This window comes from Myotis myotis, unplaced genomic scaffold (assembly GCF_014108235.1).
Source record: "Myotis myotis isolate mMyoMyo1 unplaced genomic scaffold, mMyoMyo1.p scaffold_m19_p_10, whole genome shotgun sequence".
NCBI lineage: Eukaryota > Metazoa > Chordata > Mammalia > Chiroptera > Vespertilionidae > Myotis > Myotis myotis.
The window spans coordinates 1,161,192-1,176,564 of NW_023416314.1; the positions used below are offsets into that span (position 1 = coordinate 1,161,192).

At 52.6% G+C, this 15,373-nt stretch overlaps 1 protein-coding gene across 2 annotated transcripts; it reads right to left on the bottom strand.

Annotated features, from left to right (window-relative positions):
- Positions 1-4,609: 4,609 nt before the first annotated feature.
- On the bottom strand, positions 4,610-14,910 carry CD3E (CD3e molecule). Of its 2 annotated transcripts, XM_036324145.1 has the most exons (9): positions 14,862-14,910; positions 14,645-14,752; positions 12,598-12,618; positions 11,625-11,639; positions 9,180-9,203; positions 8,233-8,451; positions 6,789-6,956; positions 6,206-6,252; positions 4,610-5,199 (listed from the first exon to the last, which is right to left on the bottom strand). In XM_036324145.1, the coding sequence occupies exons 2-9, from the start codon at positions 14,691-14,693 to the stop codon at positions 5,143-5,145; spliced, it is 600 nt and encodes a 199-aa protein (XP_036180038.1). In that variant the 5' UTR covers positions 14,694-14,752; positions 14,862-14,910; the 3' UTR covers positions 4,610-5,142. The 2 variants fall into 2 exon arrangements, with proteins under 2 accessions (XP_036180038.1, XP_036180039.1); XM_036324146.1 differs by lacking the exon at positions 9,180-9,203.
- Positions 14,911-15,373: the final 463 nt, after the last annotated feature.

A 15,373-nucleotide genomic window follows, 5' to 3' on the forward strand; every position in this document is an offset into this window, starting at 1 on the left:
TCAAACAAAACACATCACAGGCAGGGTCAGGGCCAGTAAATCTCTCCTCCCTGCAGAGCTGTAAGCCCTTTGTGTCCACCAAAGAGATAAGAAAACCATAAATAACAAGTTCTTTGAAATTTACTACTTTGTTAATTTGCTAAGAAAATAGCTAACTTGAAAAGACTTCTCTCTTGCTTTTTTTTTTTTTTTTTTTTTTTTTTATAAACAATCTCAGAACCAAGCAATCTTGGAACCTAGTCAGCCTTTATTTTAGCCTTTAAATCTACCCTAGAACTTCAAAATGTCAATTTAATACAGCAAATTTACAACCCAGGTAAGAGCAACTGATAGACAGAAATTTATATTAACTAAGTGGGCTGATTCCCCTTTAATAGTGAGCAAAAGACTCTGAGAAAAAAAATAATTCTTGCAGCTGCTAAGAGACTTTTGCAGACTATCCCAGGTCCAGCCCAAACGTTCAGCCAAGCATATCAACAGAAAAGTAGAATAAATCAAAGTAGCTTTCACTTCACACAGACCAGTAATGAGCAGCTAAGGCAAACACCAGTATTTACACTTTTTTAGTAGACTAGCCCAGGCTGGAGCTGTATCCAGTCCCCCTTCTCTGTAGTAATTTGGCTAGTGCTACACAAACAAACTTTGTCCCGACCCCATGATGATCGGTGGCGAGAGACAGACAAGGGAGGGGGTGACCTATTTTCACAGATCCTCACTCAGATGCCCGCCTGGCCGAGTTCCTTGGGAGCTTAGATTCGTCTTAGCTAAGGTGCACCCGTATAAACCCCGGGCCTGGTCACCTCCACGTGGGGGTGAGTCACCATTATGCCATATGACGAATCTCGGAACCTCAGGTTGGGGCCCACTCGGACTCCGTAACTGAAGTCGTGGAGCCACACAAAGGAGAGGAGAGGGCAGGCCCCCTCCCTCCACACTCACACACTTTCACCAGACATTCACTCAGAGTTTAAACAATCCACCCAATTCCTAACAATTTCCCAATTCCTGAGGGAGCTCTATAGCTTCCTGGGAGGTGATCAAGCTCCCCTTCCACTCACCCGGAGTGGGCCTGACTGATAGGGGGTTGACGAAGATGACTGACCCTATCCCATTTGACGAAGACAAAGACAACAAAGAACAAAGACAAAACAAATCAGCCAAATGCAACCTAAGGTTGCCCAGAACCTGCAGCTTGCTCCTTGAAGTCCTGAAAACTTTTCAAAAACATTGCAGCAGAGTGCACACAGCAGGGTGACGACTTTTTGACAACAAACACCAAGACAACAAATACCAGACAACAAACACCAGACAGACAAACCGGGTGCAGCCTACAGCCGCATGAACCAGGGACCCCAGCCACCGTCGTGGCCGCGGGTCAGGACCAGGAGTACCGCTGTGTCCAGCCCTCCATATAGGTCCTTCCATGGGATGTCCCAATTCCTGTTTAACGACCGGTCCTTACCTGTCTTGAGAGTCCAGGTGGCTCGGTTTCCGAATTGAAAGTTTTTGGGTGGAGTCTCCTCTGCCTCCCTGGGACCTGGGACGGAGACTGGCGGCCTCCTTGGTAGTTGTTCCCCACAGGGATGTGGGGTATCTCACTGAGTGCCTGGCAATAAATGGGGGAGAGCCTCCTGCCTTAAGTAGGGGGTCCCTCTCACCCCTACCGGAGGAAAGCCTCCTGCCCTAAATAAGGGGTCCTCCAAATGTTATGGGTTAGCTCAGTGAGATAGACCACTGACCCAGAATTTAAATTTTAAGAGCCTTTATTAAGCTGGCCAGCTGACTGCAGCCGCGTCCCTCCTGTAGGAGCATCACAGCTTGCAGTGCTGACCAAGAGTACAGCAAGACCTTTTATCTGCAACACTACAAAGTATTTTTTTTTAAAAAGAAAAAACAAACTGCAAAGCGGTTCATTAGCCGTTCCTGGTACTGGCAGGGTAAAAAGTTTACATAAAATTTATGAGCAGGGTCACACCTGGCTGGGTTTAATCATAACACATTGCTTTTCTAGCAAAATAATTAGCAATTTTTCTCTCTCATGGTCCCTGCCCCTCAGCCTACTCAGTAATTCTTCTTTGTCAGGCCCCTGGCCCTAGCACAGCATGATTTGTTAAACCAACCCTGCATTCCTGAAATAAACTGTACTTGATCATTGTGATATTTCTTTTAATATATTATTAGATTAAATTCACCATGGTGCTTCTTCTAGAGGGAAAGAAGCAGCGTTTCAACAGGGCCCGTCACACAGAAGCTGCGGTCACAAGCCCAAGGCTGAGTGTGCACCACTGTTAACATAAAAAACATTCAAACCTGGAAAGAATATTGTGAGTTTATTTGAGCCAAACTGTCGACAATTGCTGGGAAGTAGTATCTCAATGGATTGGGATAGTGCTCCAGAGCATGGCGGGTTTTCCTCTGTTTTTATACATTGCAATCAAAGGAGGAGACGTAGGTGGGTCACATGAAATCCATTGGTGATAGGCTAGAGAGGTGGGAGAAAGCAAAGGGGGAAACCTCTGGGATTGGACAAAATGTAAAATGATGGACACATACTTAGGTGGGTGCAGGATAGCCAACAGTTAGCAATTAACATGATAACAATGAAGGAATCTGTGGTCTCTGTCCTGGCGCCCAGCACATTAGGTTGTGCCCCAAGGGGTCTGGAAAAAGGGAAGTTAGAAGTTACCCAGACATTTCAAGGATGTGTTATCATAGATGCAAAAAGACAGACAGGCTCAGTTAAGGTAAAGGTTGACCTTGTCAGTGAAGATACTGGCCTAGGACGTAACTGCCCACCATAATTGCTTTTAGTTAAAGTGTAATTTCAGACCATCCTTTGCGGTTACTTTAGGTCTGAGTTTGCAAGCCCGCCATGCAGGCCTCCCCTGAGCTGTCAGGTCAGCATGTGGCCCCTTTCGTCCACACCACCAGTGGCTTTTTCAGTCCTGGTCGTGCACACAAAGAGCCCTGAGGTCACAGAGCTTTCTGAGTGCAGAGAGGGAGGGAAGGAAGAAAGCTCGCTGGCTTGAGCTGGATCGAAACCCGTGTCAGTGCTCGGTCTCTCTCCTCAAGCTGAGCTTGGGCCCTGGGAGGGGGAGGGGCCTCCCACACTGGCCTCAGGCTGCTGCAGCCCCTCTCACCCTCACTGGCAGGCTGCAGCCCACATCCTGGTTCCTGCACCACAGCCCCTCTGGCTGCCGCCCTCAGTGAGAGCGTGAGGCTGCCCTCCCCCTTTCCTCCCCTCCCTCCCCACCGCTCCAGCTCTTTCTTTCCTTTTCTTTCATTTATGTAAACTTTTACCAACATTTAATAGAAATGTATCTGCTCATTTACAGTCAAATTAATCTTATAAGCACCATTTTTTTAATCAGCGCTTTCTGGAATGCCTTTTGTAATTGAAAATAAGGTTTTGACATCAAACTGATTGTATTAAAGAAATTGTTCCTTCATAATTTGAAGGTAAAATAGAAATGTGCCCAGGTCTCCCCACAGATTCTGACATCCACTGCCGAGCCAGGTGTGGGTCATCGCGACCATCCCGGGTGGAGGGGTCACAGTGGTGGGGTCACTGCCATGATCCCTTGCTGCTTGACACAGTCGCTGCAGGGAAGAAACACCTGCACAGCATATGTTTCAAGGGACCTGGTGTATATGGCATACGCCGCCCGCTAGCCAGATCAACAAGGACAACCAAACCCCCGACTTGAGGCCAGCTGGAATCCCTTGACTGAAGAGGCCAGCAACCTTCTACAGGACCAAGGCTCCTTGTGCACTCCATCCACTATGTTTATAGCTATGCTCGCTGTCATTGCTTGTCAGTCTTCTTCAGAGTCGTAAACAATCCAATCCGAGAGGTGGCCTCTGATTTACATGCGCTGTCATTTCACCTTCTTGGCGCTATGTGTTTTAACCAAGGTCACCTCTCCGAGAAAGGTTGTTTCCCCAGGTAGGGATTTTCCCCTGAAGTTAGGGAGGGAATAAAACCCCTTAACTAAATGCCAGGCGGGTAGTTAATCACTTTAACTACGAACAAGAACAATCACGCTTAAGCTACATAATCTTTACTCCCTGGAATGGAGATAAGAAACGCCCTAACCTTTGGAATAGAATTGATAGTATTAAAATCAACTGGTATAAATACAGATGTAACAAGACAATAAACACAGAACCTCGCTGGAGATCCTGGCTAGAGGAACCTGGCTATGATGATCACCTAAACACTGCCTCTGTGTCCTTCATTCTTCACCGACTCTGTCCACACCTGTGGGGAACCCCTGGACCTGCTGGGGCTGGATCCCAACACCGCCCCACCCCTGGCCCTGCACTCTGTCACCTGCTGCCTGCATCTGCCTTTGAAGCCTCTGCTTCGGCCTCACCCACTGTAGGAACTGACCACTCTCTGCCACCTTTGATGTTTTTGCCCAAGAGAAGTGAGTCAAGTGTTCTCTCTCTCTGATTCCCTAGTGCTCTCTCCAAAGAGATGACGCCTACCCCTGGGAAGACAGTGGTGCTGGGACCACAGTGGGGGTCAGTCACAGGCAGAAGGACCGGAGCTGTTTCAGGACACAAGGCAGCCTCGAAGGCCTCCCAGAAAAGAGGACAGCAATTCTTTCAGCCAAGGGCACTTTATTGCTTCTCTCGCCCGCCCGGCCCGCCGACAGGAGCCCAGCCTGTTCACCGGGATGGAAGTGACCCTGGCGGGGGCAGTGGAGAAGGGGAGAGGAAGCTCTGGGCCGGGCCCCCTGCCAGCGCGGACCCAGGGCACTCGCACAGAGGGTCCCCCAAAAGAGAGCTGACAAACAGAACAGCAGGTGGGACAGTGAGGTTGGGGGCAACTTATACGCAGCAGCAGGAGGGCGCCGAGGCAACAGCCACCAGAGGACAGAGGAGGGAGTGGTGGCGAAGAGCAGACGTAAATATCCTGGCGAACGTGCAGGGTGATAGGTGAGTAGCGATGATATTTCAAAGAACAGCGAGGCAGCAATATCCTAGGCCTCCTTCCAGCAGAGAGGTTGGGGGGCCAGGCTGCAGGTGGGAGTTCCCTCTGGACAGGGGCACAGATCTCCTGGGGGGTCCAGGGTGGAGCAGGTGCCTGGAGGGGGAGGAGCCAGGCCTGGCCGTGGGAGGCGGTGCTCAGGAGTGTCAGACGCTTCTCTGGTTCAGTCCGGAGTACAGCTCCCTCTGGCCTTTCCTGATGGGCTGGGGGGAAGGGAACGGAGAGGGCGGTCAGCAGGGCAGAACGAAGCCGGGCCTCCGAGGATCTAGCTCCGGAGCAAAGGCAAGAACCTTGGACCAGGCGCCCGGAGGCCGGCTGGCATTGCCTGGCAACAGCCTGGCTCTGGTCACTCCCCTGGGAGTCAGCGTCCCCATCTCAACAATGAGAGTCGAAGACACACGCTCCAGAGCTTCGGTCAGAATGAAATAAAGTCGCGGGAAAGTCAACACCATGTGCTTGGCTGGTGCCCAGTAAATATTTGCTGGGTGTGTTCAAGCCTGACAGCAACAGTGTTTAGCAGTGGGGAGTCACGCACAGCAGCCAAGCGGAAGGACCCTGATGGCCGCCTGCTAGCCAGGCAGGAGCCCTTCCGCTGTCCAGTCAAGGGGCAGCACAGGGCGCGGAGGCCGGGTGCCTGGCAGTGTGCGCGGGCGGGGGAAGCCGGGAGCTCTGTACCAGAGAAGCATGTGAGTCACTCAACAACTGGCACGACTGTGCTGGTGCCTGCTGGGGGAACACCAGCCCCGGTTCATCATGCTAGAATTTACATATGTGTTATCCCTGGTGTGTCCCAGCTGATGGAGAAAGAAACCAGCCTGGCTGGTTTGACTCCGTGGACAGAGCCTCGGCCTGCGGAATGGTGGGTCCCGGGTTAGATCAAGGGCCACATACGCAGGGCGCAGGCTCAGTCCCCCGCAGGGGACCTGCACGAGGCAGCTGGTCAATGATGCTCTTCATCACTGATGTCTCTCTCTCTCTCCCTCTCCCTTTCCCTCTGAAATCCATGAAAATACGTTAAAAAAAGAAAAAGAACAGGGCCGGCGGCTCCGTGGGTGGAAACCGCGCCGCCTGCCAGGGGCCCTGCCGCCCTGTAAAGGGGGGTGAGTGTCTCGGAGGCCGCGCGAGGGCGTTAAGGTGTGACGGGCCCAACGAGCAGTCCCACTGTGCCCGCTCCTCTAGAGAGACCTGTCCCCCCCTATCCCTTGTTACCTCATAGTCCGGATTGGGAACTGGCGGTGGCCTCTCCTTGTTTTGTCCTGTGGGGGGGTGGGGTGGGGGGAAAGATCTGTTTTCATGCGGGAACGCCAATCTTAGGCAATTAGACCAGATGGAGGATGGCAAACCCTGTGTTCCCTCCTCGCCCCCTCCCTCTTCCATTCAGCCGCCTCTTCTCCTTTCTTTCTTTGAGCCATCACGAATGCCCACTGCTCTTAATCAGTCTGTGACTTTCCTCAGCTCAGGGTCCTTCCTCGATTTCCTTTCTCATGGAGGAAGGGAAAGGAAAAGGTGGGAACAGTGTCCCGAGGTCTCCCGCCCGCCCCCCACCACAGGTGGAGTCGGATTGTTCCGGACCCTGGACAGGCACTGGAGGGAGCCCGTGCCCGTGCGGAGCTGTTTGCACTTTTCTGCGGTGGAAGGAGAAGGGCGATCAGAGGGTGGAAGCCTGTGTCAGGATCTCGGCAGCACAGTGTGTGTCTACAGAAGCTGTCTCGGCCGCTGTGGCCTTGCTGCCCACCCTGCCCAGGCTGGACGCCCCCTCTGCGGCCTCTCCTCCCCACAACCGTGCTCTTACCACCGGGCCTGCCGCCGGCACCTACGCCTCTGGTCATAGGCTTGGCCTTGGCCTTCCTATTCTTGCTCCAGCAATACACCAGCAGCAGCAAGCCCAGGGTGACACAGATGTCGGCCACGATGATCCCAGCCACGGCCATCACGTCCACCTCCATGCAGTTCTCACACACTGCGGGCGGGCGGGGGAGGGGAGAAGTCACCGAGAACGGAAGACACGAGGGCACTGGAGACGGGGGGGGGGGGGGGGGGGGGACCGACGAAGCGGTTCTCCCTTCAAACCTCGCACGCGGGCCACCGCTGGAGCCGAGCTCCGTTCCGTATGGTTAGAGCAGGGGTCCTCAAACTTTTAAACAGGGGCCAGCTCACTGTCCCTCAGACCGCTGGAGGGCCGGACTACAGTTTAAATAAAAACTATGAACAAATTCCTATGCACACTGCACAGATCTTATTTTGAAGTGAAAAAACAAACAAAACGGGAACAAATACAATATTTGTATTTGCATGTGGCCCGCGGGCCCTAGTTTGAGGACCCCTGGCTTAGAACCACCACAAAGTGTGGCCATTACGGGGAGAAGCTCTGGCGTCAGGCAGTCTGGTTCAAGTCCCAGCTCCATTGCTCACTGGCTGTGAGAACGGCGAAGGTGTTTTCAACCCCCAAAGACTCTGTCCCCTCGTCTATATGGGAATAACATGACACTTCACTCATGGTTGTTGGGGAGGATGACATGAGAAAAAAAAAGTCTGCCCTGGCCGGTGTGGGTCAGTGGATAGAGCATCTGCCTGTGGACCAAAAGGTCCTGGGTTCAATTCTGGTCAAGGGCAGGTACCTCGGTTGCAGGCTCCTCCCTGGGCCCGGGCCCTGGTCGGGTACGTGCAGGAGGCAACCAATCGATGTGTTTCTCTCACTTCGAGTTTCTCTCTGTCTCCCCCTCTCTCTTTCACGCTCCCTAAGAATCACTGGAAAGATATCCTGGGTGAGGATTGACAACAAGTCCCAGGCAGGTCCATGGTCCAGTGCTTGAAACTTAAGCACCGGTAAATGTTAGCTGCTGTCAGTTTATTCCGAGGCCTTCGTGGATGCCATTTTATTGCAGCATCTTTGCGTCTCTTCTGCAAACCCTTGGGAAGGGCGCACACCTGCATAAAGCATCAGGCAAGCTCACACTGGGTGCCATCACCTGGGAGTGCCGCGAGGCAATGCCCCCTCCCGTCTCCTAAAAGTTGTAGGTGGCGTGCTGACAGAGCTTACCTAGACAGACCCCCCCCTTGGTGTTTAATCGAAGTTGCAGAAAACGGGTGCCTGAGGCCCAGGCAGTCCCAGTACTGAGTGTGGGAGAGGCATAGAGGGGCCGGGGCTGAGAGCTGGGTGAGGGGAACGGAGCAGCCCTTTGGCAATGGTCCTCCCTAAGGAGTCTAGGCGTGCTTGCGCTGGAGACCTGCATTACCTCTTGCTTTTAGGTAGAGATTGTTGCGATTGTTCGAGTTGACTCTGTAGCAGGTGTAATGACCACTGTTTTCCATTTCGGAGAAATTGTCTAGTAATAGGTGTTCCTCTTGCTGATCTTTTAGTGGTACACCATTTCTTTCCCATTTTATTGGTTCAGAATCAGGGTCCTCAGGACATGTCACCTCCACCCTGGTTCCGGAGATGGAGACTTTAAATCCTGGGGCGGGAGAGAAGGAAGGGAAATCGGAAGAAGAAACCAGTAAGGTTTCAGGAAATGCTAAGTAGCAACAAAAGAGCCAACCAGATGCAGAAAGTCATCTGTCATTCGGGCCTTAGATTTTGTTGTCAAAAGGGAACTCTGCTGGCTGAAGGCCATGACAGCGGTGTTATGCCAAAGGGAGGCCAGTCATGGCTAGTGTGTTCAGTGGTTAGGGCGTCAGTCCACACATGGAAGGGTCTAGGGTTGGATTTGCTCCCTGTCCCCGGTTGAGGAGTGTGCAGGAGGTACCTGATCAATGTGTCTCTCTCACATCGATGTTTCTCTTTCTCTCTCCCTGCATCCCTCCCTCCCTCCCCTCTTTCTTTTCTCTCTGAAAAGCAACGAAAAAAAAAAATATCCTTGGGTGAGGATTAACGAAACAACAACAAAACCAACCCCCCCTTCCCCCCCCGCCCCCCCCCCCCCCCCCCCCGCAAAACAGGGACTAGGGACTAGACAACTTTTTGAAAGTGGCTTTAGCATTTAGGTGTGGACATGGGGACTTGGGAAGGAGAAAATGGAAGCAAAGAGAGACGATGAAAGTCCCTGCTTGCAGTGCTTCTGAAACAGGAGTTGGGAAGATACTGTGGGAAGGGCCTCAGGAGTATCTCTCATTCGACTCCTTTCCTTCTGTCCACACTGACGCGCACCCTTGCCAGGCACACCTCAGCGAAGGGCTCACTTACTTTTTATAGGAGGTGAAAAGTCACCTGGAAGCGAGAAGAGGAGAGAATGGTCAGGAAATACCCTGGTTTAAGTTTAAGTTGTAGGTAACATTTTCCAAGTGAGACTGGACACGGTCCCCAGGGACTCCCACAGAGGCCCATCCTCAGGGTGCCCTGAGCCTTAAAGGGCTATATGTAGTTAGTCCATGGGGAGCTTTACAGACACAACTCAGATCCATCAAATTGAGATATACCAGTGTGTGCCCTTAAATTATGGGAAGCACTATATACATTTTAAGGGAATGGTTCTTCCAATAAAAAGTGGCTTTATTTTAAATGTTCCTGAATATTATCAACTCCCAATTATTTTGTTAGAGGGAGGACGACCGAAATCCCTATTGGGTTGGGGATCCAGCACATTCCCCACAGCGGGCGACTTCCCCCAGGGCTGCGGGGCTGTGGGGCTGCAGGGCTCGTTTCTTGAAAGACTTGTGGCTGGGACCCTGGCCTGCACTAGGCTGTGCTTTAGCCTGGATAGGGCAACTGGAAGAGAGGAGAGGGGGTGGTGCAAAGGGACAGCCTGCTCGGCCGGCGTGGCTCAGTGGTTGAGCGTCGACCTATGAACCAGGGGGTCACGGTTCAATTCCTGGTCAGGGCACATGCCTGGGTTGCACGCTAGATCCCCAGTGGCGGGCATGCAGAAGGCAGCTGATTCATGATTCTCTCTCATCATTGATGTTTCTCTCTCTCTCCCTTTCTCTGACATCAATCATATATATATATATATATATATATATATATATATATATATATAGATAGAGAGAGAGAGAGAGAGAGAGAGAGAGAGAGAGAGAGAGCCCTCTCTCTGTTGAGTGTGTTTTGCTGCAGGTGCTGCTGGGGACAGGGCACTGGGCCGAGTCTGAAGTCCTGTGTTTGAATTCCAGATCTGCCTTAGGCTGTGACCAAGGGCAAGTCGTTTTAACTTCTCTAAGCCTCAGTTTCTTTCTGGAAAATGGAGCTAAAAAACCTCTACCTCACCAGTTACCTGTGAGGACTAGGTGGGTTATAACGGCGAGAATGGGTGGAACAGAGCAGACGCGTAAGAACAAGGTGAGCTCTCCCCTCCTTCCCTGGAAGGTTCTGCTCCATGGAGAACAGAGCGGCTCTCTGCTGAGGCCCAGGGAATGCAAACAGGCCGTTCCCCACGGTTCTCCACCTGCTGCCAATGGGGAGTGGAGCATACCGACAATAGGCAGTGGTGTTATTTTGATTTAGGAATAATTTTTCAGCACTGCCCTTTTTTAGAAATGTTAAATAAAAGAGAAATCATACATAAAATGATTTAAAAGGAAGTAGACATTTCACTGCTTGGTGTGTGGACAAGAAAGTGTAAAGAAAATGGCCTGGATGTGCATGCTCAGAAGCAGGATCTGCTCACAAAGATTTATTCGCACCCAGACGCCATGTTCATAGCGGCGGAGAACAGGAGCTCCAGGGTCAGCTAAGCCTGCATTTACACTAACCTCTGTGATTGGACTATTATTTTCTAACCTTGGTTTTCTCTAGAATAGGGATGTTAGATGAGGAAACGGGTGAAATATTTAGGGTAATATCCAGAACATCCATGCTCAATAAGCTTCAGCGCCCATTATTAGGCTGCATGCTTCCCATATAACAGCTAAAATTCACCAACTGTCTTCCCGAGCCCAGGTAATATTCTACGAGAATTACTCCTCAACCCTCACAACAACCCCGCAAACCACGTTTCTTTCCACGTTATTCTTTCCATTTTACACACGATGATGCCGGGGAACGGAGACGTTTCATAAATTATTAAAGAAGCGCAGCAGGCCGGTCCTGCCAGGACTCAGATATGGCAGCTAACTCAGAGTTAGACTCTCCGCTCGTCCTGCGCAGCCCTCCCTCTGCCTATAAACTCTTTCCCCCTAAAATGCAAGCTCATTGTTTAAAACTCAGCTCAGGAATAGCCCCACGGGGAGCGCTCCCCAGCGACTCTCTGTAGAGTTGGCCACTCCTCTTTTTATATTTTACTTTACTCGGCATCTGCCCACCTCATAGCACACAACGCACTATGCGTTTCTCTCTCACACAGGCCATTTGGTTCTTGAGGGGAGGGAATTAATGATGCGTTCATGTGTCTGATCACTCATTCACTCAAAGAATATGCATTGAGCACCTATTTTGTGCCCGGCCAGGTGACTCAGACACCGTCTCTGCGATGTACACAAACGCTTGTGGTGGCTCTGACCTCACCCACAGGCATCTTCTTCCCGGAGTGGATGCTCAGGGACACACGTGACAGCAACAAGCCCACACGCCCACCGAGAGAGGACCGCACGTTTCCTCTGGCAGTTCTGGTCCTCAGTGTGTGTTATGGCGATTGTCCCCCACGACCATTGGGTTCCACATTTGAAAACGGGTTGTAAAGAGCAAACATCCTCTTACCAATTTCTGTATTCTCTGAAAAAGAAAGCATGAGAAACCATTAGCAATACTTCTAGCGACGGGAAGGTCGGATCCTGCTCCCCTGGGCGAGGTCTCCAGATGCCCAGGGCTACATGTGAAAACGGTTCGGGGCCCTACGTCCTACATTAAACAACTGACGGTCATTTACACAAATGAATTCTGAGTGATCATTTCACAATTCCTATTCCAAATCATCACCTGGTACACCGTGAATGTCCACCAGCTTAGCTGTCAATCTGCCTGGAGAAAGCGGGAGAAGCAGGCCTAGCCCGCGTGCGGCGGCAGCGAGCCCCGAGGGGGTCTGCGCTGAACGGAAACCAAATCTGAACGAAATCAACCCTGAACGGCAATAGCCTGCGGAAGGGAGGAGCCACCCTGGAACAGATCCGTGCGTCCGACACCCCCCGTTTGTCAATAATGAATGTTAAAGCGTGCTGCATGGAAAAAAGAGAAAGAAAAGAAAAGTTCCGAGGACACTGACACAGCAGGCCGCACCGTGGCCGCCTGGACACAGCCGGGCGCAGTCTGGAGAGGCCGACTTACACTGGGACACGGGCTGCACTGCGAGCGCTGAGACCGCAGCCCAGGCCAGGCCCACGCGTAAGCATGTGCACACACGCGCACATGCGCGCACACGCAGAGTATTACATACCCTCCTCAGCACCTCACACCAACTAGGGAGCAAGCAATTAGATGGTTGGCACTTTCGCTCGATGTAATAGTCCTACTTGTTTCCTTCCGAATGGTCAGGACTCACTAGTTCCTACGGTCTCTGTGATCTCCCTCCCCCTGGCCACAGCCAGACCTTCTCCAGACTTCGGAAGGAAAAGCAAAGGACCAGGTGGCAGCAACCCCTGCTACGTGTGGGTGGAAGCCTGTGCCAGGCCAGCTCCCCTCACACACATGAAGACCGTGGGCGGATTTCATAACAAGGAAAGAACACGTATCTCACCTTCTTGCCCCCAAGCGCCAACTGGAAAAAAATAAGAAAACAGAGTTAGTCAGCGTGTGGTGCCTGCAGTTCCAGGCAGAGCGCCTGTCCTGCCTGACCCTTTCCGAACACCTGATCGTCCTGCCCACACCCTGCGGGTGAGTCACTCCTGTACCCCAACTCCTGGCCAATCCAGGGTGAAGCAGAGCAAGACAGCACCTCGCACTCAACTCGAAAACACAGTATTTGACAAACAGGAGGCAGACAAGGCCGGCTGCCTTTTGGGTGACGGCAGAACCGGTAGCCACGCCTTCAGGGTGGAAACTGGTCTCTGGCCCCGGGAGGCCCACGAGCTCTGGGGAGGGCGGCGTTGGCGTTCTCGTTCCTGCTCCTGCTGGGCGATGTCTCAGTGTTTCCGTTGGTTTTGCATTTGGGAGATGGACATGTTTGAGGCTCTGGTTACTCCCGGATGCAGCCTGTGCAGCAGAAGCCTGGTCCTTCCCGTGCCTGGCCCTCGCTCTGCAGTAACTGGGATTCAGCACTCTGACCAGTTGCCCTGGGTTTGCTTGTCTGAATGTCTCTGTGTACCTGGCCCCTCTAACCCAAAGCCCCCACACTGGCTGAGACCACACCTCTGCCCTCTCCCACACCCACAGCAGGTGGGCACAGCCTCCTGGGGCCAAATGGCCAGGAGAGCGTGGGTCTTTGATAATCTCTCTCTCTCTCTCTTCCTCCTTCCCTCCCTTCCCCCTTCTTTCTTTCCCTCCCCCCCTCCCTCTCCTTTTCTCTCTGCAAAGCACCCTTTACCCTACAGGCCTCTAAGGGAAACGCCCGCTACTTCCTCAGGAACCACTCCTGCCCCTGACACTCAGCACGTGTCCCTGGGACCAGGACCAGGAGTGGACTGAGCCGGAGAACCTGTTAGACACGCAGAATCGCAACCCCTATCCCGAGCCCCAGCCCAAGCTGCAGCCTAACAAGGTCTGGGCTGTGTGCACATTCGAGGCACTCGGGAAGGAGCAGGCCGTGCAGACCCCGTGGAGGTGGCTGAGGTGGGAGCCCCCCCGGGGGCACTTCCCAGGGCCCTGAAACCAGCCTCCGGAGCCATCGCCCTCTCTGTGCAGCCACCAAGGGCGGAGCCTGCAGCCAGAGGCAGCTCCCGGTTAAGTTCAGCACTCTGTGTGGTTTTAAACAAGTTCTTTAACCTCTGTGAGGATTGGTTTCTTCATCTCCAAAACAGGAGGCGATGTTTACCTTCCAAAATGGAGGTGAGGATAACCTGGTTAATACATGTGAAGGTTTTTTTTTACAGAGTAGCTAGAACTCAGTGAATGGCAACATTAAAGAAATGTATCTTGTATGAGATACTAGAGCCCCAGTGCACGAATTTGTGCACAGGTGGGATCCCTTGGCCTGGCCGGCGGGGGGAGGGACTTCGGGAGGTTGGCTGTGGGAATGCACTGACCACCAGGGGGCAGCTCCTGCATTAAGCGTCTGCCCGCTGGTGGTCAGTGCACATCAAAGCGACCAGTCAACCGGTTGTTTGGTCGGCCAGTTGTAACGGTCACTTAGACTTTTATATATAGAGATGGAAAACACTCTTGGTTACTTATCCATTATTCCGCTTTGCTTCACAAAGGACTACACCATGGAAAGCTCTTGAGTCACTGAGAAGAACTGAAAACTATGGGGTGTTTTGCTGTCTCGTGGGAAGTTGGCTACATCCTGCACAGAGCTGGGGTTCAACCAGCCAGCATCCCCCCACCAAGGAGCACCCTCGGCTCTGCTCATCGCCTTCAAATCAGCTCCCAAGGGCTGGGAGTCCAGGGACAGGAGGAGCTCCTTCTTGAAGGCAGAGCCCGCTTTTAGGAGAGATGATCACCCCATTCCTTTCCTTGGCTGTTCCCCGATGGGTCTCTGAGGACCCGGCCACGTTTCCTTGTCAGCCTCCAGCCCAGCTACCGTGGCACACACAGCTCCTTACACCTCCAGTGCCTGACGCCCCTGGCACCTCTGGGTGGCATCACGGTAGGCGTGGGCCTTGCCCTTTTCATTCAATTGTACTCACCGGATAAGAAGCAGAGCCCCAGGATGCGCCAGAGCTTCCCCGATGTCATCTTCCTCCCCCTGGACACTCACTGAACGGAGATGGTGCAGGCCCGCTGGCCTAGTGCTTCTGGAAGAGAAACCAAAGGCCTTTTGCACAACCCCCGCTGAGGACGAGGACCAGGGCCACTGCTCCCAGTGCTGGGCTGGGAAGGGGCCTTTGGAAGAGGGAGACGCACCATCACCCGAAGCAGGCACCAGGGCTGGGCTGGGAGGCAGGTTCTGAGCCGACACAGGAAGTGGGGGTGGGGGGGTGGGGAAGCCTTGGGCCTGTTGGGCTCAACGTCACTTGGAAACGGTTGGTGGAGGCAGAGGCAGCCACCTGTGTTGGTGGGGAGCTGGGCCTCATCTCTTTTCCCAGGACAAGCAAGAGGACTGGCAAAACTGAGGGTGCGGTGAACAGTACATGCCATTTAGCTGCTGGGGCCTGGCATAGTGCACCCCCATATTGGAGACCCCTTCCCAGACACCCCTCCCCCAAATGAGGTGTGACAGGAAGAGAGGAGCTCTGTGCGGTGTGGGCTGGGAGCAGTGGGTGCTGTGATCTTACTGACAAAGCTGTTGGCTTAAAAACACATGTTGGCCTAAAACCATGAGAGGCCATTTTTTTGGCCTATAATATTTATAAAAATGCTTAAAAACATAAAATTCAACGTTGGAGAAGGTAAAGAGTGAGAGTGTCAAAATCTGC